This window comes from Lissotriton helveticus, chromosome 10 (genome assembly GCF_964261635.1).
Source record: "Lissotriton helveticus chromosome 10, aLisHel1.1, whole genome shotgun sequence".
NCBI lineage: Eukaryota > Metazoa > Chordata > Amphibia > Caudata > Salamandridae > Lissotriton > Lissotriton helveticus.
This window is the reverse complement of record NC_136071.1, coordinates 355507331-355532019: the sequence shown is the minus strand read 5'-3', so window position 1 is coordinate 355532019 and position 24689 is coordinate 355507331. Positions and strand designations below refer to the sequence as shown.

Sequence of the window (24689 nt, the reverse complement as noted above, 5' to 3'; positions counted from 1 at the left end):
CTTTTACCAAGCACACACCCACCAGCCGTCAGTGCACCCTTCCACCAGGCACACACACCTCCAGCCGGCAGTGCACTTTTCCACCAAGCAATCGCAGTATGGTACACTTTACTTTTAAACATATTCATATAAAGCACGGCATGCCACCATTGGTAAAATTACAATTCAACCAACATACTTCCACTACACACCACATGCACACACTCCATAACACATGGCAAAAAGACATTGGCATTTACAATGCCATTAGCTCAAACTCAAATAAATCCGAGCCCGATTGCATTTCTAATGCTTGTTTATTTTCTCCAGTGACCGTGATGAGGCGTTATCCTCAAAGTCTAGGAGACCTCAAAAGAGAAGAGAATCTCCTCAGACTCATTCCTCAGGGGAACATCCTGAGAAGGCCCTCAAAAAGAACACTCATGGATCTTCTGGGCGCAGTTCTTAAAAATCTCCTCACTCTGTGGATAAGGAGAGACTTGCTTTTGGAGAAAAATCATGTAAAAAAGACGACTTCTGAGCCGTCAAAATCACCTCCTCTGGTCATAGGACCCTTCAGGAAGGCGTCTTCTATTCCTCCTGAGGTAAAGACTAAAAAGCCAACATCGTCAACGGGATCGTCGACGAAGAAACCATCATCATTACCTATTACAGCCTCTTCGTCTATGATGGCCTTGTCTACGATGGCCTTGTCTACGATGGCCTCGTCTACGATGGCCTCGTCTACGATGGCCTCATCTACGATGGCCTCCTCTACGATGGCCTCCTCTACGATGGCCTCGTCTACGATGGCTCATCTACGATGGCTCGTCTACGACGGCTCGTCTACGACGGCTTGTCGACGATGGCTCGTCTACGATGGCTCGTCGATGATGGCTCGTCTACGACGCAGCTCGTCTACGACGGCTCGTCTACGACGGCTCGTCTATGTTGGCTCGTCGACGACGGCTCGTCGACGATGGCTCGTCGACGACGGCGGCCTCGTCTATGACTGCTCGTCTACGATGGCCTGTTTACGGCGTCGACGACGGCCTCATCTATGATGGCCTCTTCTACGATGGCTTCGTCTACGATGGACGTGTCTACGATGGCTCATCTACAATGGCTCGTCTACGACGGCTCGTCTACGACTGCTCGTCTACGACTGCTCATCGACGACGACGGCCTCGTCTATTACTGTGCTCGTCTATGACTGCCTGTTTACGGCGTCGACGATGGCCTCGTCTACGATGGCCTCATCTACGATGGCTTGTCTACGATGGCTCGACTGCGTCGACGACGACGGCCTGGTCTATGACTGCTCGTCTACGACGGCCTGTCTATGGCGTCGACGATGGCCTCGTCTACGATGGCCTCATCTACGAGGGCTCGTCTTCGATGGCTCATCTACGACGGCATCGTCATCAACTGCCTCGTCTATGACTGCTCGTCTATGACTGCTCGTCTACGACGGCCTGTCTACGGCGTCGACGATGGCCTAGTCTACAATGGCCTCGTCTTCGATGGCCTCGTCTACCATGGCCTCGTCTACGATGGCCTCATCTACGATTGCTCCTCTACGATGGCTCGTCATCGACGGCCTCGTCTACGACGGATCGTCTATGATGGATCGTCTATGATGTCGCCTATGACGGCCTCGTCTATGACTGCTCGTCTACGACGGCATAGTCTATGACGCTGATCTCGTCGACGGACTCGTCGACTAGGGAAATTCCGACAATTTTTGGAATCTCTTATAATGTGGTAGAGAGGGCTGCTCAACGTTTTAAGATCTCAATGGTCTCTCAAGAACAGGTCTGCTTCTTGTATGACTTCACAGAACCTCTCAAGAAGGCAGTAAGGTCAATACCGATTATCGATTGCCTATAGTCAGAAGGGGTATAGGTCATGCAGAACCCCTCCTCTGTATCACCAGTGATCCCTCAGTTGGATAAGAAGTATAGGCCGCCAGGTACAGCACCCGGGTGTTTAGCAGGGCATCCTAAGCCGGACTCGGTGGTGACACAGGCGGCCCAGAAGACCTCCAGGAATCCTTCGGCCCCTTTGTCGCTTCCTCCTGGTAAGGAGGTAAGAAGAGTGGACAACATTGGGAACAGGTTTTCCTCAATATCGGCAATGACGGTAAAGGCAGCGAACGCCCTAGCACTCTTGGGACGCTATAATAGGCAATTGTGGGCACACATAGCCCCATAGCTGTCGGAATTGCCAGATTCATCCAAAGAGGAAGTAAAGAGGATTCTGCTAAATGATGAAGCATCGACGTCAGAATCTATAGACTGCGCGATGGATATCGCTATGACAGGGTTCCGCCAGTTGGCTGGAGCAGCAGTCATGCCATATGTTAGCCAGTTACTATTTGGCACAAAAAATTGATGAAGTTGACTGCGAGACCTTTGGGCACTCCTCAGTATAAGAATCAGTCCTGTAGTAGAAATAGAGGAAGAGGACAGTCTTCCTACAGAGGAAATTATTAATACAGGTCTTCCTGCCCTTCAGGCCAGAGTAGACCGCAATACCAACAGCGCCAACAACAGCAAAACAAGCAATCCTCTTTTGGGAGGTCGTCCTTTCAAGGTACAGGACAGCGGAAATAACAAAAATCTATGGCTGCTTCTATGAGAGATCGCGATTATGCTGCAGAAAGGAGCAATAGAGAGAGTACCTCCATCTCAGAAGGGAAAAGGGTTTATTCCTGCTTCTTTTGATCCAGAAAAAAGACAAGAAGCGGAGACCAATCTTGGACCTTAGGGCCCTCAACAAATACCTAAGAAGTAGTCGTTTCGCATGGTAACGATCCAGGAGGTCTTGCAACTACTGTAACAGCAGGATTTTTGGGGGTCCCTAGACATACAGGACGCTTATTTCCATATCCCAATTCACAAGAATCACAAAAAGGTACTTGCGATTTGCAGTAGCGGGCAGACACTTGCAGTTTCGCATTCTGCCCTTTGTGCTCAAGTCTGCACCGTGCATATTCACGAAATGTCGTACCCCGGTGGCGCCATATCTCAGACAGTGCCATCACCAAGTCTTTCCGTATCTGAATGACTGGCTGGTCAGGACTCCATCCTTAGAAGACGCGTCCAGGTCTTCCAACACCTGTTTAAAGCTTTTCGATTGCCAGGGTCTCACCCTCAATCAGGAAAAATCGGTCCTACAACCTTCTCAGTGCATCAGTTTCCTAGGTGCAACCCTGGACACACGGTCAGCAAAAGCTTTTTCATCCAGAGAGAGGATGTACAAGCCCCTTACACTAGCTGCTATAGTAGCCTCGAAGAAAGTCTTGACAGTCCGTCTCTTCAAATCCCTCCTGGGGATGATGTCAGCGTGTATCCTCCTGATTCCTCACTGTCGACTACGAATGAGGAATCTACAGGAGGCGCTCTCGAAGCAGTGGGTCCAATGCACAGGGTCATTCGACGACCACATAACAGTGAATCCTCAGATGGTCGGAGCCCTGCAATGGTGGATGTCATCTCAAAACCTGTCTCAAGGCTTGTCATTCCTGCTTCCGGCTGCTCCTCATGTTGTCACAACAGGCGCCTCCTTGGAAGGCTGGGGAGCTTTTCTGCAAAAGCTACAGATAAGCGGGTAGTGGTCTCCTATGGAGAAGGAACTACATATCAATCTGCTCGAACTGCGGGCAGTCTTCCTGGCCTTTCAAGCTTTCCTGCCAAGAATAAAACATTCCCTGGTGCTCATCCGGACAGACAACACCACGACTAAGCACTACCTCAACAAAGAGGGAGGGACACGCTCGCTGACACACTATCGCGAGTTGCAAAAATAATCTGGAATTGGCTCATACTCCACAATATAACCCTAAGAGCGGAATATGTCCCAGGCATGGACAATGTGCTCACCGACGTGTTGAGCAGGCAGAAAACATAGTCACACGAGTGGGAGCTAGATCAACAAATTAACGACCAGATCTTCTCCAGATGGGGCACGCCGTGAATCGATCTATTTGCGACGACAATGAACGCCAAATGCCCACACTTCGCAAGTTGGCATCCCCAGTCAGGGTCTCTGGGAAATGCATCTTCCATCGCATGGCGCAACGTCGTTGCGTATGCCTTTCCGCCATACCCGATGCTTCCCAGAGTCCTCAGGAAAATTTAGGTGGAGCCTTGTACTCTAATTTTAATAGCCCCAACTTGGCCGAGGCAACATTGGTTCACAGAGCTCCACCGTCTATCCCTGGAGCCGCCGGTCCACCTGCGGCAGTATCTATCTCTGCTTACAATGAACAACAATAAAGTTCAACATCCGGATCTGAAATCTCTCAGGTTAGTCACCTGGCTCCTGAGTTCAGAGAGTTCCTCAATCTGAATATTCCACAAGACTGTAGACATTCTTGCCAGAGCAAGGGCGGATAGCACGACCAAGACGTATTCCCTGAAATGGAAGCGCTTTTGTGTTTGGTGTGCAGATCACGGAATTCGGCCTTTCTCCACATCACCGGAGCAAATATTACCTTATTTATTACATCTGGCACAGTCGGGCCTAGCCCACTCCTCCATTAAACTACACTTAGCAGCAATATCTCGTTATAAAGAACTTCAACGAATCCATCGCTCTGGTCAAGCGGGTTGATTAAGTAATTTCTAAAACGATTATACAGAACTTTCCCGCCAGTAAGAATGTTGCCACCTGCCTGGCATCTCAATGTGGTTCTTAACCAGCTCATGAAACATCCGTTCAAACCAGTACACAGAGCTGACCTAAAGTATGCCACGTGGAAATCAGCACTCCTCCTGACGCTCACATCTGCAAGGGGGGTCAGTGAGCTACAGGCCTTTTCAATCCAGGATCTTTTTCTACAGTTTAATAACGACAGAGTAATCCTGAGAACCAATCCTAGGTTTATCTCAAAAGTCCGTCGCACTTCCACCTAAATGAACCTGTGGTTCTGCGTTCCTTCTTTCCGAACCCAAGCACAGCAGCTGAGAGATCGCTGCTTTCTTTGGATCTCAAGCGATGCTTGAAGTTTACACGGACAAAACGAAAACATTCAGGAAATCTAACCAGCTATTCATAGCTTACAGCAGACCTAGGAAAGGTCTACTGCTTGCCAAGCAGAGCATCTCCAGATGGATTTCTGCAGCCATTGCTTTCTGTCATGACCAAGCTGGATAGCCATTGCATTCCAAAGTGAGAGCGCACTCCACGAGAGCCATGTCCACTTCTTTAGCTCTCTTTGCAGGGGTGCCAGTCATTGACATTTGCAGGGCGGCAACATGGAAGTCGCCGCATACCTTCACTAGGCATTACTGCCTGGATACGGAGCTGATGAATAATGCAGCAGTGAGACAATCAGTGTTACGCCATCTTTTCAGTAAGGTGAGCCTTCCTCCGTCCCTCCATCCTACTCTGGTGTGCACATTTCTTTAGTAATACTTATTCTGGAGGTCAAATGATGGTTCATGCTCGCATGATGTGTCTTATCTAAGGACTTGTATATGCTGTTCCATCAGAAATGTGCACTCTGCATTGCTTGCTACTCTGATTCAGGCATGTGAATCTATGAAAGACACCCATAATACTGGATAAGAAATGCGTTACTTACCTGTAACTGCAGTTATCCAGTATTGGTGTCTTTCATAGATTCACATGCAACCCTCCCGCCTCCCCTGGAAGGACTCACCTAACTCTCTCAGTGTCACGCCTACTTAGCTTAGTGCGTACAAAAATCTGAGGGACTGAGGCTCCTGCCAGGAAGGTTCTAGAGGGAGGTGATAGCTGATTGGCTCTTCTCTAGAGTTTGGTCCTTTTTACAAAAGGACATGGATATGTTACTAAGGTGAGGCCTTTAGGCCTACTATTCTCTATGTATGTCTATAAGACATTACTTTTCTGTGTACCGGAGACTCCCGTCTTGACGACTGGGAATGATTCAGGCATGTGAATCTATGAAAGACACCAACACTGGATAACTGCAGTTACAGGTAAGTAACGCATTTCATCCCAGCTAGGCTCCTGCCCCCCTCCCACAGGAGAGGAGCAGGCTGGGGGGGGTCCTCACCCCAGGACAGGGACCCATTGGTCCCTGCCCTTGCCCTACCTGTAACGCACCTAAATGTAGTATTTAGGCGCTCCCTGAACCTTCCTCCCTCAGATCCCGATATCAAAAGAAGAAAGAAAATCAAGAAAAAGAAGACCCGCCGCGCAGCTGCTAACAACAGGACAACAACAACTGACTTGGCCCCAGCCCTACCGGCCGGTTGATCCTGGAACCTGCTCCTGCCTAATCCCGGCGACCTCCGCAGACAGCAACCTTGGGACACTCAGAGGACCTGCCTGCCTTGACCCTCTCGAAGATTGGGACTCCCATCAGCAGAGGCTCTGCTGCAACAACCCACCTGGTGCTCACCAGGAAGCTCCGGCCCAGCCCACTCTGCACCAGCTGAGCCCGGGCCGGGCCAACCCGAACCAAGACCACGAGGACGTCCCCCCGGCGACTGGGACCCGAAGTCCAGTGCCCAAAGACCCTCCTTAACGAACCAGCCGACGTCTACAGACTCAGAACCAGGGGCCACCCCAACCGCGACCAGCCGAGGGTAAGCTTTTCCGACCCCCAAAAACACCCCTGGGCGCCCTGTGCCTCCCTTTGGGGTACCTACCTGTGCTCCATCATCCCAACTTACCTCTCGAAGTGCTGGTCGCCCCTGGAGAGTCACCGTCCCCAAGCCTGCAGCCTATGTTCCTTTTTCGAGATCCTCATTGGATAAAATTGAGCGCCCGATGGCTCAAAAGCACCCTGCACCCAGCCGCCGAGTGCCGCTGGCTGTAACCCCTTGGCCCTATCCTACTTCCCCCCCTTGCCCTGAGCAAGTGATCAGGAGCCCAGCTCCCAGAGCCATGTGGCCTGCTAGCCAGCAGCCACCAACCGAAGGCCCCCTTTCCCTCATTGGATATCATTGGGCCTACCTACCTCTGCACCCGGCCGCCCCTGTGCCGCTGGGACTGGACTAACTGTACTCACCTGACCCTGGGGGACCCCTACTTCACCAACCAAGTACTCACCTGGAAACCGGTAATTCACTTACCTGCCATTGGATAACATTGACCCATTTTTTTTCTTCAGAACACAATTTTTATTGAAAGACTGCATAGAAAGCGCAGCACTCCAAGCACCGGAGGGGCTGCGAGCAGATGAGCAACATTTACGAAAAGGCAATCCATACAATAAGTTAATAGAAGATGCTAACCCCGACCCCCCCTACACCCCGTCCCCCCCATCAACTCCCCCCCCCCCCCGGATCCCACCCCAGTTCCCTGCACAATGTCCACACAGTCTGAAACATTGACCCATTTTTGACTCGAAAATTTACCAAGTGTGAAGGTTTGAAAACTGAAAATATTCCTATAAAATCAGCCAAAGTCCGAACCGCAAAAGTAATCCCTAGCGGGTTTACTAGTAACCTGTATTTTCTCCGTAGGAACCCATTGTCTGCTTTTCTATGAAATTTCTTCTAAGTGTCTACTTTTGAAAACTGCAAATATTCTTTAAAAATCGTCCGAAATACTGAAACGCAATTACCTACCTGTTTTGAGTTAAGCCCCAAGTGCTGGCCCTAGGAGGCTAGTGCTGGGTTACAAAAGTAACGCGATCGTACTTTACCTGCAACCTGAATTTCCACCCATTGAATAACATTGTCAGAAGTACATTGAAAAGTTTCTAAGTGTGAACTTTTAGAACAGCTTTATATTCATGAAAATTCATCACAGTAACTAAAACGTTTTTGCTAATCTGGTTCAAGCTTAGACCCCATGACTGAATCTAAGATCTAGTCCTGGAACTACCAAAGTAATCCATAAAGTAATCAACTGTACTTACCTGTGAAAAACCCATTGAGCTCAATACTAGAGTGTGTTTCAGAACTGTGTTGCTTACTAGCCATCCTGTAATTATTGTGTGCACAAACTTTATTGCTCCTCTGCAAAGTATTTACATGAGAGTACTCATAACTTGAAAAGTATATTTTTATAACTGTTGGTTCTAAAAATAAAACAACTATATCTGAGGATATAATAACAATTGGCCTGGAGTTCAGTTCTTGAGTGTGTGAAACCTTTTGCTGACTGAGTTGGTACAACAAATGCTTTACACTGTCCTCTGGTACTGCCTTACTGCTCGACCAAGCTACCACTTTGGAGAGTAAGGTCAGTTGTGACTTTAACCTCTGTTATACCTTTGGAGATTGTGGACTCTGTACACACTGTATTATTGTTCAGTATATACAGAGACACTTTCTCACAGAAATACCTTCAAATTCCTACTCTTATGTGTCAGTGTTGTCTTTCTGTCTCCACCTCAGTTACTGACGCAAGCTCTTCTTTACGACGGTAGGATGTATTTTCGTTGTCGGTCCTTGTTACCTCTGTTTTTGGGGTGTCCCTCATTCCTCCACTTCTGATCCCGCTCGCGGAGGACGTGGGCTTCCATCAGAGAAGTGGATATACCATGCGGTGCCCTGTATGACTTGTGTGTCTAGGGGAATTCTATGTTTTTTATATGCATACTATCCTTAAATACATTTATCCTTGGATGTTTCTACATGTATATACCTATCGCTTGAATGGATCTCTTGTGGCGGTCTTTTACTTCAGATATATACTGGTGACTGGGCACCGCGTAACCCTACGCTGATGTGGTGAGGCTTGTTTGGCATATGAATATTTTTTGTTTACTGGCCTCTTCCGACCCCGCATTGTTGCCCACCTCAATGGTACATTGTGTGCTGCTGCCTATAGCGAGACATTGAAACATTTCCCTTTATGTGATTTTTGACTTGTGTGCTTCCATTTTAAGTGACATGAGTTTTATCGGTTGTTAACATATGGAAACTAAGAAGATAAGTGTATTTCCATGCAAGATTGGAATATTCATCTCTGTCCAAAAGATTCACATTATGTACGATAGCTTTGTCTGTTGCACAAGTCTTTTGTTGAACAGTTTGATGTTATGATTAATGTCCCATGGACTCCGATGTTTGCGCAAGTTAATCAGGTGCATTATGGGATTGGTAGTCCCATTGGGAGCAGTAATGACATCATGAAGGCTGACATTTTCGTCTGTAGAATACACACTGTGTGTGTTTAGCCTCCCATTTTGTGACTTAGCCCTCCAGGATATTGTGCTAATTCATTAAGCGTGCTTTATGGGGATTTGCGTGTTATAGAGTATAGACACACACTATGGTGTTTCTAGCATTATATGCTCAACTCATGGCATGTAACAGGCTTTTTCCATGAGCCTCTTTTGAGGGCTTAGAAGTAGTATCATTGGTATGTGTGCTAATTATGCATTATGCATTAATATGTATTTCATTATGTTACATTTTGCTTGTGTATGTTTCTGTGATACTTTGTTTCACTAGCTACACTATTGATTGTCATGATAGTCACTAATTAATGTGAAGTGTTTCATAACGCACCACGGAACAACATCTTTCTGTGTCTAATGTTTTCCATGCCCATTAGGGGAAAGGGCTGTAAATGGGAGTATGTATTTGGTGCTGTTCAAATTGATAAAGGCTGCCCAGGCAGCCGAAACGCGTCTCTTCATTTGCGGGGTCGTGGGAGACCCGATGAAATAAAGAAAGCCATATACTTACATCCTTGCGTGCGTGCCTTTATCCAGTGTGGTGCAGAATTTCTGTTTGATATATATGTGTGTCGGTGCATTACCTACACCCTTCTTGGTGACCTGGTTCAGCCTTTTTGGTTGTACTTGCCTGTTTCCTTCTTTCTCTTCAATGAGCGTCTCTGTTGCATTTACGCAGGATACGTTCTATATCTATCAAGGTTCTCAGTATAAGAGCTGTTTCTTTTTACCATTCTTGCTTTTCTAGCGATGGTCTTCAGCATTCATTGTTTTCTCTTCCTCTTTTCTCCATCAATCTTGATTGGAGGCCCCCTGTTTTTTCTGAATCAGTTTCTCTGGATTGTTTCTTTGACGATTGGTGGGTGTTCTTATTCTTTGTATGTGTTTGATGTGGCTGAGCACGCTTTGTATGCTCCTTCCATTGGTTTTGGGCTTGGACTCTTGGACTATTGTCCTTGGTCCCTTTGCATTCCTGGTAAGTGGGTTGCACGCCTTTTTGGAACTGCCTCTTTTACTAGTTCTGTACCGTGTTTCTCATGGTCTTGTAGCTTTCTACTCCCTACAGCCTTCCCATAGTTCTTCTTGGAGATCATCCCTTCAGTGAGCTTCTTGCTTCAACTATAATTTTTGGGATAGTCTAGACCCTGCTATCTTTTGGACCGACTTATCCTATTTGGGAATCTTGGTGAGGTCGGTTTTTCTTCCATCTCCTCCAAGTGTTGTATTACTTGGGGATCTTATTCTAAGATAATGAATCTGCGGCTAGATGTCTCTAGCAGAAGAACAAGTTACTTACCTTCGGTAATGCCTTATATGGTAGAGACTGGATCTAGCCTCAGATTCCTTATCTACCCACCCATCCTCCGCGCTCTACTAACTGAGTGCCCTCTTGTCTCTTGGACCCATTTTTTGCATTGTACTACAGTTCTTCTATCTGTCCTTTTTGATACAAGATTTTTTCCTTTTTGCCACACTGATTCATGAGACTATTTCTCCACGTGGCTCTGCGTTATTGTTGTGGAAATGATCACAAAGAAACTGATGTCAGCACATCAGGGGAGGGCTTAAATGAACTCCGTTGACGTCCCAAATGGGAGATGACGAAGATGTAGAGTCGAACGACATGCAGGGGTACTGCTGAAAAAGGTCACAGATCCAGTCTGGACCTTGGGGAGGATTCCAAGATAATGCATCTGCAGCTAGATCCTGTCGCTACCAGATAAGACTTTAACAAAGGTAAGGAAATGGTCCATTAGTAATGGCACCTTGGCTACAAAAATTGAGACTAAAGAACAAAAGGGACACTGGTGGTCAAACAGTATGTGGCTGAGGAAAAACAGGGAGTGGCATAGGCTGTGTCTTATGTATGTGGCACCACAGTGTACAGAAAACCCATCAGCCCACCCAATGGCGGAGCATCATCATCTGGGATTTTTTGTAAAAGAAAACTGGTATCTCATCCAGGAATCCCACTAGTTGTTATCGTGGTGACATTCAAGGAAGGATCCACCAGTGGTGTACAACAACCAAAGATTGAAATGCGGTGGTGCTGAAAAATAAATTGCAGTGTTGAAAAAGGAGAAAAAGTGAAAATTAAAATGGACTATTATAATGCCAGAAGAACCAATTTATTAAGCGGTCATCATAATGTCAAGATTAAAAATAGTGTTAGGATAGTAAAAATAGATGGTAACTATCCAATGATGTTTGAATAGGTAGACATGTTTCAGCCAATCAAGGACGGTAGGTAGTCCAGTGGCTTTCTTCAGGAATAAATACTAAAACACTACTGCAAATATGTGAAGAAAATATATAATAAAAGTAAATAATCAGAGAGACCCTACCATTTGACGGTGTCTCTGAGAGATAATTCGGTTCCTGTAAAATAATGTACATACATATATATAGAGTTATTAAGGGCTTGTGGTAAGACAAGTATAGAAGCAAGTGCTGCTTAAAATAGATAGCAGATATGGAACGTTAAGTTATTGCTGCAGAAGAGGCGTCTTTTTTTAACAAGCATTTTCAATGCAATAGGTCTCGCATTACTCAATGTTTGAGCTATTGCCGTTGCATTAATATTTGCAACGCCAATAGCTCATTTCAATTAAGCTATCATATAGCTGGGAAATTCGTTTTCACCAGTGTCCAGCAGATGTCTCACAATGGCTACCCTGGTCACTTCTACTGGCAGTAATAGGACTGACCAGCAGAGGGACATACCTGCTCGTGCAGGTATGCCCTCACATGTACTATTCAGCACCCTGCCTTAGGGCTGCCAGGCCTGCTGTTTGGGTGGCTCGTAAATATTACATGCAGTGTCAAGGAAATGCAGCAGAAACCCAGTTTCATACATCCAGCATAATTGGAGCAGACGTGAGTTTGATGAGGAATACCATAAACTCCTTTTTAATGTCTCCAAACAGAGTAGCATGGTGTGATAACTTAAAACGAATTTGGAAGAAAATTGATCCCTTTGGTGTGGGGTAAATCTACGTGAGCTCACAAATACGAAAAGAAAGAGACGTATTAAAGCCTTGGTGAAGGAAGCAGCATTGGAGAAGGATCATACAGGATGTGAAAATTGATTCAGATATTCCCAGAAAGAGGGATGCCACATTTAAATGGCATGAGGGCCATGGCCTTTCCCATGGTAGGCAGCCCCCCACCTATATTAAAAAAAAATCCCTGTTGTCTCTGCCCCACCCTCCCCCTCAGACGGTCCAATCTGGGGTAAGTAGTCCCATCGCCCCCCCCCCCCCACCCCCACCCCCCAGTAGGGCAGAAACACTGATATATTTACAATCTAGGAAAGATGTGCGACTGAAGGTGTAGGAAACTATTATTATTATTATTATTAGTTGCCATTTGTAGAGCGCACAGCTACCCATGGCGTTTACCGGTGTTACCCGTAAGCAAGAAAGATCCTGAAGACGCCATACTTAAAAGAGCCATGTTTTTAGAACTTGGCGAAACTGCATTAAAGAGGTGTACTAAGGTAGGGCATTCCAGAGCTTCGTACCTAGATATGTAAATGAACGTCCACTGGAACGAGCCCGCCGGATTCTGGGCATGCAGCATAGGTCCTGACTGGCAGATCTCAAGTTCCCTGGAGGGTAGATAAGAGTAAACCAGATCTTGTACATGTCTCTGACCAAGTCCTGCTTTAGCTTTAAACAGCAAAACCGAGAGCTTTAAATTGTACTCTTTTTTTATTGGCAGCCAATGCAGCTCACGGAGAATAGGAGAGGGAGGGGTATAGCTCGGAAGTCTAGCAAGAAGTCTAGCAGCAGAATTCTGCACGACCTGAAGACAGCGGATATTAGCCTTTTCAGCATCCAGAAAGAGAACTTTACCAAAGTCCATACTTGAGAGGATGCGGGCCTGAATCAGCGTTCTCTGTGCTGAGTAGAGAATAGGCCAGATAATTTTCTTCACCCATTTCATTACTGCCACTATGGCAGCTTGTGGGCACATGAACAGAGCATCATCTAGCCTGAAGCCAAAGTTTAAACTTTAGGAGAAGGAATAGGAACTAGAGATCCAGGCCAGTACTCAGGGCCCCACAACTGACGGTTCCTACCCAAAAACATAACCTTGGTTTTATCACTATTCAGTTTGAGCAAGTTGCAATCCGTCTAAGATCGCGGTTAAGCAACTCAGAGTGGTTCCTCTGAGCGGACGACAGAGAGAGGATAATTTGAGTGTGTCCACATAAGAAAAAAGCATCAGACCTCAACTCTCCACCACGTCTGCCAAAGGGCGCACATAGAGATTAAACAGCAAAAGACTCCATGCAGAACTTGAGGTACACATGAGGAACAGGGTACAGGTCTCAGACCTAGAATTTGAGGAGAAGACTTGGAATGATCATTCAGGAATGAAGCCAGCCAAGCAAGGGCAGTGCCCTCCAGGCCAATTGTCCTCAGTCTGTCCACCAGGATAGAATGGGACACTGTATTGAAGGCCGTGCTGAAATCCAGTAGAATCAAAGCAGCTGTGCTGCCCTCATCCAGAAGAAGTTTTAGATGCTCAGTGGCCCCCAAAATGGCAGTCTCCATACTATGTACCAATCTGAAACCAGATTCAGAAGGGTGGAGAAGTTGCTGGGTTTCCACAAAGGTAGTGAGGCATGCATTTTTATGATTTTGTAGAATTTTGGCAAAAAGGGGCAGCAAAGATATGGGCCTATAATTTGCCCACTTGTAGGATCAAGCTTAGATTTCTTTAAAAGAGGGAGGACCATGGCATGTTTCCATGCCTCTGGAATGTAGCCTTCATAGATAGAATAATTAAACAGATCTACTATGACTTGTAGCAGGTCCGTGTCTAAGTGCTACAGCTTAGCTGGAGGGAGCGGATCAGAGGGAGAGCCTGATTTGATAGATTGTAAAATGGACATAAATCCATCAAGGTCCAGCAAAGGCAAAGTCTCCTTTTTTTTTAGCCGAATTAGGCATGCAATGAAAAGACAGTAGGTTAGGCAAAGGAGACAGCTGAAATGCACTATCCACATCTTCCCATGTGTAAGCCTGATCTAAGATTGGCCTCTAATTGTGCTTGAATGGTGGTTACCTTATTCACACAAAAATGTGCTAGTTTTGTGCATTGAGACTGAGACAAGAGAGAAGTGGGAGACCTTTTACTAGGGTCAGACAGTTCTTTAACTACATCCTAGAGAGTCTTCGAGCTGTTTAAATCACTAACTACAAACTAAATTCTCCTATGCAGGAGTGATTAGATCCTTCCTCACTTTGAAGATCTTGTGGTTCTTACTGGAACTAGAACTTGTGAAATATACATTTTATGGGCACTGTTAAAATTATAGGAGTTCTCCATAATAATTAAATAAAACCATCATTGATTTTTGTATCTTTGACCCATGAGTGTCATGTGTCCTAGTTAGGCCTAGAAGGAAACACAGCCGTTTTAAATATACACAGGCTTCTCCTAAGTTGCCTTTAATTTCACACAATGATTTTTGACGCACATTTGCGACCATGACAGTGTGGATTAGTTTCCATGAAACTATACTTGCTTACAGAATTAACTTTGCACGGGCACTAATTATTATACTTTGAACTTCAAGGACAAGGTCTGTACATATATTGTTCAAATGTGATTGTATGTTTTCATCCATGCGGCGACACAGCTACCTATAGTACATAAACAATTGCGGGCTGACTAGAATCTTAGCCCAAGGGAAGTGTTTGTTCTGTTATAAATAAACAAGTATTCCCGGGTTTGGGCAGCGGAGTGATTGCTGTCATTTTCAAAGTCGCTGCACGCTAAAATCTCAGCCCAGCTGTTCGCTGATCCCTCGGCGAGGAATGTCCAACTTGACACCTACATTCTTTCCATTGAGGTAATGGTGTTGGATCATTCAGTGGAGATTCCTAGCAGAACACATACATACCCTCTAGGCATCTAGGTTAGGGAACGGGTAGTAGGAGTACGCTATATACACATATGTATATATTGTTTTAAATGCTTGCATATATACATTGTCTTAGAAAGATGGTGGAACTTTTCATTCTGCTCACTGTCCGTATATTGCTAATCACTCTCATCTGCTTCTGTCTATTTATCATTGCAGCACATATATTCTATCCAAGAATCACAATGGTTCAATACAATAAATATTGAAAACACCCCACTGTGTATTCTTTGTTTACTTCTCTTAGAGAAAGAGAGCACGAGCGACTGAGTGAAAGGGTTCTACATCTGTTACTGTGATCCCTGGGAGAGCTCAGAATTGTCATTCTCTGTGGTTGCTAAAACCAATTGCTACGTGTCTAGGTTTAGGGGGCTTATTGTGGCACTGTGTTAGCTGGTCTCCAGGATAACATATCCCGAGGGGCTGTAGAAAATCAGTCTGGCACCCTCCCTATGTTTATGTTGCACAGCAAACACGCAGTTCCTACTACACAACATGGCACTTCTAACATTGGTCTGTCATGCTTTCTCAGAGATCCCCTACTTATCTCCTAACCGGAGATGTCCGTGGTGGTAGGCACAATCCTCCTCAGCTAAGTAGGTAACCCTTATGTATTGAATAAGGGTTGTTCAAGCTTGTCATTATCAAAGGATCTATTTCCCATTGTGTTACCCTCTCTGTAATTCATTAACATTTTTTTTTTAATAAGTCTGCAGATGAAGATGAAAGAGCACTTAACGTCGCTGAGAATTGCCGCCATGCAGAAGCTTTTACAACGTGGTCTTTGTAGTTGAGGCTCACAAAGCATTTAGGACATAGGTGTATTCTATTCCTGGGTTAAATTTCTGGTTGTAATTAGCCCTTTGTTGTTATTTCACACTGACAAACAGAATGAAGTACCAAACAATTATACACCATACAAAGAAATAGAGCTCTCGCACATACCTAAAACACATAAATTGGTTTAATGGTGCCCTACCCCACATAACAGTAAACGTTAGACTCGGTCTTCTCAGCAATGAGGGAGTTGGCTACACACCTCATCCTCATGTTTATAGATTACCACCAGCAGAAGTGCGTACACTATATAAAGATCTAGTGACAATATACAGATGTCTTACACAGTTTGTTATGCAAACATTGACACTTAACCCAGCAAGGACCACTCAAGCTGTACAACCGCAATTGGCTACTCCAGGCATCAGCCCACAAACGCTAAAGGCAGTCATGGGGAAAGTTCCCGTCATACGGGAGGAGATTCAGTTCTGGATTGCACAAAAAGCAACCCATCTTGAAGTGGTGTTTCCCCCATACGGGCCCGCAGGAAAAGCACAGAATTCTGACTATTTACTTGCCAATAGGAATGGCTCCCCCTGTGGAAGATTGCACAACTTTGGGCACAGTGTATGCTGCAGTATATACCAGATTACATGGTACCCCTTTGTTGGCTGTTTTGCCTGAAGTGCTGAAACAGATCTAGAATGAGTACGGGGCACCCCTGCCCTAGACCTGGGGGTGAAACATTGTGGACAATTTTGCTGTAGTATCCACCATTATGTTGAGTAACATAAAGGGGGATGCAGCAGCATTGGCTATACGCCAGTGCATACGGGATTTAGTTCCTGCACAGCAGGAGCGCGAATTACCTAAAATTATTAAAGAAAAATAAACTAATCTGGGTAAATATAATTTGGGACCAGACCTGGGAAACCACAATTGAAGAGTAATTCTGAAAAGGATAACTCTAAGCAAGCACCCGATTCTTCTATAAAGAAGAAGTGTGAAAACAAGAAACACAAAGACAGGTTGGGTATCCTCAACAGGAAGCCACTGGAAAACGCTATAATCTGTGTAACTGTGTTAATATTAGACTGCCTGACATGTATTAGGATACTGATAAATTACTGTAGAACTTGGAGCACACCTATTGTTTTAATCCTTTGTTTGCTCAAAACTTAATTTAATATCTCCTTTTTATTTTGCGTGCTAACAGTGGTGGGCACGCTGACTCAACATTTTCTAGACAAACCGACCCTTAAACGAGTATATGAAACTTGACCACTGTGCACTTCTGCTGTGAGCTATTGCTCGTTTACTTTACATAACATGCATTTTCAAAAACATTTACTTAAACACTGTCAATCAGACATAATCTTACTCAAAAATCTTGTACGCTATCACTGTGTTCTTTCATTGTAACGTACATATTTATTCTGTTCATTGCACAAAACTTAAAATACAAGGCAATTCTACAATCTTCTAAATTCAAAGTTATTGTCAATTTCCTTCTTTGTAGCCCTGTAGTCCAATGCATTTCGGGCCCTTGGACCTTCTTCGGGGGCTATAATCAGAAGCTACCTACTTCCGTCCTTCTATAACTACTCTTAGAATTGGGCAAGAAAGAAAACACCGGTACAGACTTCGTTGAGTAGCTGAGGACGAAATCTAGATGTAGTAGAGGTACGGTGAGTGACGGGCGGCATACCCTTAAGAAGAGACGCTCAGAACAGCTTGGTTCAAGTGGAAGAGTAGTTACAGAAGGATGCAGTAGGTAGCTTCTGATTATAGCCCCCGAAGAATTTTACATCAACCACCATACCTTCAATAATGCTTGGCTACTCGGATTGTGTTTACCCTGGGATATCTCCACTAGAAGAGACATGTTGGTTTACCTCGAATCAGCCATCTCATCCTTCAAGGCAACTTTATTTCTCGATGATGATCACGAGGGCACTCAAGATTGTCCTGCGCTAGACACCAGCATATCTTTCGTTACTACAGAAACTATGAGGAAGACAAGTCAAACTGGGACATTGTATGCAGCTCCACTTCGTGAGTTCAACTCTGACAAGATCTTCGCAGATGTTTCTCGATCACCTTCATTTGAGTGGCCACAGGACCCACATAAGAAGCCGGCTTTAGTGGCTCATTTCGTTTGCACACATCTCGCATTTACTCAATCCTCAAATGAAGTTAAGAATAGCAGAGGTATCCCCTCCTCCAGTGCTTGGGATGTATTGCTAAAAACAATCACTGGTAGACGCTTTGAATGATCAATCTAATAAAATGAACCTACAAGTTGACCTCCTGAGCACATTAGCTGTATTTTTAGCTGATACAGACAAAGCTCTGTGAGCTAAACAGTCTAATAGCCTGCGCTCAGTCAAAGCATGTATCATGTTATGTTATAGTGAATTTGTAACGCGCACTAATACTCTTGAGTGTCCTGGCGCGTGAGTGGGCTGGAGTAGAGGCGGGAGACAAATTAGATGGTCTGACTGAACAGATGTGTTTTAGGTGCGTTTTAAAGAGTTGGAACTCTTGTATGAGTTGAAGGTCTGGAGGGAGCGCATTCCAGGCCTCAGCAGTTTTAACAGAGTGACTGGCCTCCCAAGCGAGCTCTGCGGAAGCGCGGGATAATCCTCCAGCGGAGAGAGGCAGAGCGCAAAGGACGGTTCTGTACATAGAAGGCAAAGCGCTTCCTGAGGTAGGTGGGACCAGAACTGTGGAGGGCCCGGTGAGCCAGGGTAATTACTTTGAACTGCACTCGCTGGGCCACCGGCAGCCAGTGTAGTTCCCGTAGATATTGCCCAGCGCTGGATCTCCTCGAGGCGTTAAAGAGGAGTCTTGCCACGGCATTCTGTATAATTTGGAGTTTGCGCAGAAGATAGCCGGGCATGCCAATGAACAAAGCATTGGCATAGTCCAGCCTCAACAAAATCAGGGCACGGGCGATCATCTCTTTGGCCACTCTCGGGAGCAACGGGAAGATTTTACTGAGCGCCTTGAGGGTACCAAAGCAGACTCCTGTCAGTTTTTTTACATGGTCGATAAACCGCAGGTCCTCGCTAAACCATACCCCCAGATTTTTTGCAGGTCCTCCCTCAGACCGTGGACTAGGGAAGTTTGGCAGCCATAGGCAGTGTCTGAAGTCCAAAGGAAACTAACCGTACAGGAGGACCTCCGATTTATCCTCATTACACTTGAGAGATGCCTTGGCCAGCCAGCGGAATACTGATGCTAGGCACATCTGGGCGGTGTCAGTGGCCAGGTCCGAGCCCCTCCAGGTAAATAGCAGCTGAGTGTCGTCAGCATACGCTATAACTTTTGCTCCCAGCTCCTCTGCCAGATAGACCAGAGGGGTTAAGTATATATTAAAAAGCAATAGACTCAAAGTGGAGCCCTGCGGAACCCCTGTTGCAAGGTTCCTGAACGAGGAGGCACATGGAGTCATGCAGACCTGTTGCGAGCGGAAATTCAAAAAAGATTTCACCCATTCCCAGACCAGGCCCGAAATCCCGATCGCAGATAGCCTGGCCAAGAGCAGCTGGTGGGGCACCGTGTCGAAGGCGGCAGAGAGGTAGAGTAAAATCAGGGCCTCCCTGCCGCCCCCATCAATACACTCTCTGATAGCCTCCGACATTTCCACCAGAGCAGTCTCCGTGCTGTAGGCAAACCTAAACCCTGACTGAGCTGGATGCAGAGCACCAGATGCTTTCACAAACGTCTCCAGCTGCCGAAAGACCACCTTCTCGCAGACTAGGAGACAGCATGTTCCTTCTGAATGATCATTGATAAACTCAGTACCGTACTTTCAGATTTAGATATTTTCACCATAGAAATAAAAGCGAATCTATGACCCTTACTCAAACAACATGCCAGGACAAGCATCTGAAGAAATCTCTTGTAAACCTGCTCTCTGCTCACTCACTCCAGGTATGCTGTTCGGCTTCAGCTGGTAGCTTAGCTCCTTCTAGTCAGGGATAGTGCCAAACCACTGCTTCAAAAACAGTTGACGAGCATCTGCATATTGTGATGGAAAATTCAATTGAGGACTCTGACTGTAACATCCAGACAAGAACAACACAAGCGAGGAATTCGAGAGCAGATTAATCTTTAACGCTGACACGACAGCCAACAGATAATTTCCGTACTACAAATCGCTACAACAAAAGGCAAAGGAAAGCCAAGAATAAGAGGTGCAACACAATATTTCTTATTCAAACACGTTTTTACCCAGGTGCTGATAGGGCCAGCACAGATCTGCTAGAGAAGGAACCAGGTAGATCTCTCCCCGATAAGCATAAACAACTCGAAGGACTAAAAGTCGGAATTATCAGCTCATATGAAGTAACTGCAACAGGGTTTTTTCTCCATCTTCAGGTCCGCATCAAGCAAACTGGACCCTGTCGCCATTAAAGGTAAAGAGGAACATAATACACAGGCCCTTGCCGCTGTGCAAAGGGGTAATCAAAGCCCCACACATACCATCACTCCGGGTCCAAGCAGTTCTAGTGTTCCGAATATAGGTACATCCCATGCTAACAAAGAACATTGGGAGCTGGCAAATCATGGTTTTTAAAACTAATATAATCGTACTCAGCAAACTTCCTACAGTCAAAGCGACACAGCACAAACGTCAAAAAGAGGCAACCCCCTCTGCAGTGATAGTGCCCAAGGAATAAGGGACAACAGAATAAGTGCCACTGGGACCGTTCGGTATGACTGGCCCAGATTGCTTCAAATAAACCCACAACCTTTCAGGAACACCTTGACACCCATATTGCCATCTGCTTTAGACCCTCTTCCTAAGGTTGTTATAAATGAGCATGCAGTTCCAGAATAGAACAAGGGAACAAGATCTACCCCCTGTAGATAAGAACACGATGCTAGTAGCTGAGCTAAACCCTTCCATACACCTAACAGGCGGTCCAGTAAAACACAAAAATAATAAACCGCCAGTCTCTGACCATATGCTATCTGAGTGGCAGCCACTGCTCTTATGTTTCTTTGATTTCAAGGCCGCCGTTGATTGAGTATCCCAGAATTTCTGGGGCTTAAATTAATGAATTGGGGCATACAAACCACCTACTATGAGCAATACAACTTTTATACTCTGACACCTAGCTAAGAACTAAGATAGCTGATGGTACGCGACTGTCAAGTAAAATCCTCACGCATCAGGTCCTTTGCGGGTTGGCACCCCAGTCATTTGATCTTTTTTTGGCCGATATTTCTACAGCTTTGGACTTAGTCAACTCCCATGCACAGAATCTTGGAGTCTCTAATCTCTCACGTTTACTATATGCTGATGATGTGATACTCTTAAGTCAAACAAAAATCGGCCTCCAACGCTTACTAGATAAATAAAACTCATATTCTGCCACGAATTGGATGTTAGTAAACCAGGCCAAATCCAAATGCATGGTCATCTCCAGCCAAATGAAAGGTCATCATAGATGTCATGTGAAAGGTCAGCCCCGGGATACTGTGCCCAAATACAAATACTTGGGGTACTATTTGATGAAAAATGAGCCTTCCAACCTCAAACAAATATTTTTTTACGCAACGGCAATGCCCATATAACGTACTGAAGGGCTCAACTCTTGGATGCCAAGCTCCTTTCGACATTGACTTACGCGAGAGAGGCACTTTGTGTTTATGATGCTGCACAGCTGGATAACATAATTCCAGAGGAATATAGGAGTGTCTTTAATCTGCAAAAATTCTTCACTTTGAGCAAGTTCATCTAGAATTCGGTATGTTTAAACAATCACTCGCTCTAAAAAGATTGCTAAATGGTACCGCAAAGAAGCTGTCCGTAGCGGCTGACAAGGCAATACTGTCCAATAGGTGTCATGGCTGGATGGTGCTACACAACTATAAGTTCCAGAAGTCACAGCCCTACCTTGATTCTGGTTATTCAGTATTGCTAAAATGGAAGTTTATGCTGTTTCACTTTGGTGGTATTCCACCCCGTCCGAGTAGACTCCCTTGGTTAAAGTAAATCGATGAGTTGTCATTTATGTGGATCACGTTAAGAGGACATGATTCACTTGGTTTACATGTCTCCAGATCTTATGCAGGACACTAGAGAACTTTTGAGGGTGGCCTTTATCGAACTTGGAGTTTGTTCATGCGATCGATCAATCCTTACACGTTTTAACCCAACTGACCCTTTTTTAAAGTGTCTTTTTACCAAATGTTTAAAAAGGATTGGTTGGAAAATTATAAGCTTTTACATTTACTCTGCTTTTGCACTGTTTCTCACTTTATTTTTGCTTTTATTTGTATGTAATGATTTTAATTAATCAGGGATAATAAACTACTACTATGAAGGACTCCTCAACCCTGTTCCCTGAGAGACTAACGTGCCAAAAGGGAGTACTTGCTTATTCAATTTAAGTGTGGCTGTGTTGTTAACTCAGGACATCAGTGGTAAACATTAGTAACCATAGCAGTTACTGCTTAGTAACCTATGACTTCTTTGGAACCCCAAGAAAATCCTTCACAGACTTTAAGGTCAACTGGCTGGTGTAACATATAAACCAGTTGATTAAGCAAAGTGTCAAAGTAGTATTGGCCAACTGGCTCCTCTATTTATTTACTTTACACTAGGTCTCTGACCATAGAGAACTATTGTTAACCCAGCTGCATACTATAGTCCATTTTTTGCCTTCACAGTAAGAGTACCCAACACCAGGTGCATGCCAGTGTGAGTGGGTTTGATGGTAAGGTCTCAAAAGGTGCCCTGTAAAGCAGTAAAGCTCACACAAACATGGCAGGAGAGACACGGATTCATAAGGAACACTGTATCAAAAAAGAGGTGAGATTAGGCCACCATGGATCATAAGAAAAGAGGAGTCAATGCACAGAGGACATTAGCACATAAATGAAATCAAAATCTATGTGAAGGAAGGCGATGAGTATAGCATGTGGATAACCAATTCATGTTCTCCACCCAAAAGAACTTGGTTAAGGTTTTGTTAAAAGCTCAGAGAGTACATTGTTAGAATGGAAAAAGCACTGCCTCCTGCCTTGATGATAATGTACATTAATCTCTGACTAACCCAGGAAAGGCATATAGTAAAGGTAGTGAAAATTACTGCAAACTGCCCTTCATCTGCTTTCAAGTCCGTGCAAACCTCCCTATGTGACTGCTTGACTAAGGAAATTGTATCCTCCTGCAAATTAAGGAGAAAAGTAAGACACTTAACATTATTGTATCTCTAGGGAAAACAAATCCTGGTTTTATTTCTTCTATTTCCAAGCATCCTCTTCTGCTGTACTGCATTCTTGCTCTTTTAAATATTTTTCAAATGGAGTGGAATCTCCTGAACCACTATGGACCAAAATGGTGTTCTCCTTGGTTTTGTAATGGATGTTACTGAGATTTTATATGTTTATGCCCCTTTCTGTAATTTATGTTAGTATATGAAGAATAAAGGTTGTTGAAACTTTACTGTCTTTGAAATACTTTTACATCTTTGAGACATTAGGATCTGGTCCATTGTAAGATCCATGGCCTGATCATCCTTCTGCTTACATTCCCCATAGCTGAAGCTGCTCCAGGTACCACACAATTGCCAGCTCTTATGAACTGCCTAAAGAAAACACCTGTACAGAGGATGAGCCCTGCTCAGATGCCTGGGGCTAGCCTATCCCCACGGCAGCGAGAATCCAGGAGGACTGATGTTGGCATGAAGCGGTTGTATGATGACGGTAAGGCTTAACCTGTTACTTTCAACAAGTTGTGACCAGAGCATCACTCTGGTCTTTGCGATTGCTAAGTAGAGTCTTGAGATCCCAGAATCCTTCATACATATTATCTAAGGGCTCAGCACTACTTGTGAGAGACAATAGCATGTGACAATCAAGTTTGTGAATGTAGGGCCCATTAAAACTTCCTAGTTATGTCCTATGGAGGCACAACTCCTATATTGTGCCTCTCTCCAGGTCCACATTGGTAAGTGCTGCCTCCTTGTGCCATAGACCAGACACTGCCCACAGTTTCACAGAGGCTCTAGGACTGTGAATGTGTACCTTCCTCTGCTATACCAATGCAGTTGGTGTCTGACTGATCAGCAGAATAGAGGTAGTTAAGATTGCAGTACAAGCTGCCATCTCGCTTGCACACCTGTGCCTTATTTGCCAGTAGTCCTCAGCAAAGACTCCATTGTGCAAATCTTCTTGCTGGGAAGTGTGGCAGATCACACCCTTTTTTTACATAGGTCAGTTTACAGGTCCACTGAGGATACCATTAAGATCTTTTGCACAGTTAATCTGATAGAGACTACTAGCTGCAGATTCCTAAACGTAGAATTATTCCCAGGCGTGAGACTGGATCCAGAAAATGTTCTTTGCCACAGCATCTCTGCGTGCCCGGGGCGGTACCACGTGACTCCGCCCTGACGTCGTTCTTGGGCGTGACGTCAGCGATGTCACATAAGCCCTACCCTGGCGCGCTGACATCAGTTTTTTCTCTTTGCCGCGTGCAGATTGGATCCGGATCGGGTCCTTTTTTTCACGCTTTGCGTTAAGGAACAGTGTGCGAATGCCTTCGGGCTTCAAGACGTGTACCTCCTGTGCACGCCAGATGTCGGCGACGGACCCTCACCCTGTATGTGGTGTTTGGGCGAGCACCATGACTCGACAGACTGCGAAGCTTGTCAGCACCTCAATCCGAAGGTCCGGCGGGAGAGCTGGATGAAATTGCTGTCGGCCCGCTTGTCCAGGTCGGTGTTGTCCCAGCGTCCGTCCCCTTCCTCGGAAGCCAGGAGCCACCGATTCCGACTGTGGCATCACCCTTCACCACGGCCCCAATGGCGTCGCTCGCCGGTTGGTAGGTACTGTTGCTTGTCT

The 24689-nt window shown here is 45.3% G+C and overlaps 1 protein-coding gene across 8 annotated transcripts in view; it reads left to right on the top strand.

Annotated features, from left to right (window-relative positions):
- LOC144783823 (uncharacterized) overlaps positions 1–24689 on the top strand; it is a 982913-nt gene that overhangs the window by 595517 nt on the left and 362707 nt on the right. For all 8 annotated transcript variants that reach the window (XR_013601608.1, XR_013601607.1, XM_078662569.1 and 5 more), the window contains one exon: positions 23385–23549. Coding sequence is in view for 6 of the 8 variants with exons in the window: in XM_078662569.1 (XP_078518695.1) it covers positions 23385–23549 (165 nt within the window). In the remaining 2 variants the exon portion in view is untranslated. The remainder of the gene's footprint in view (positions 1–23384; positions 23550–24689) is intronic.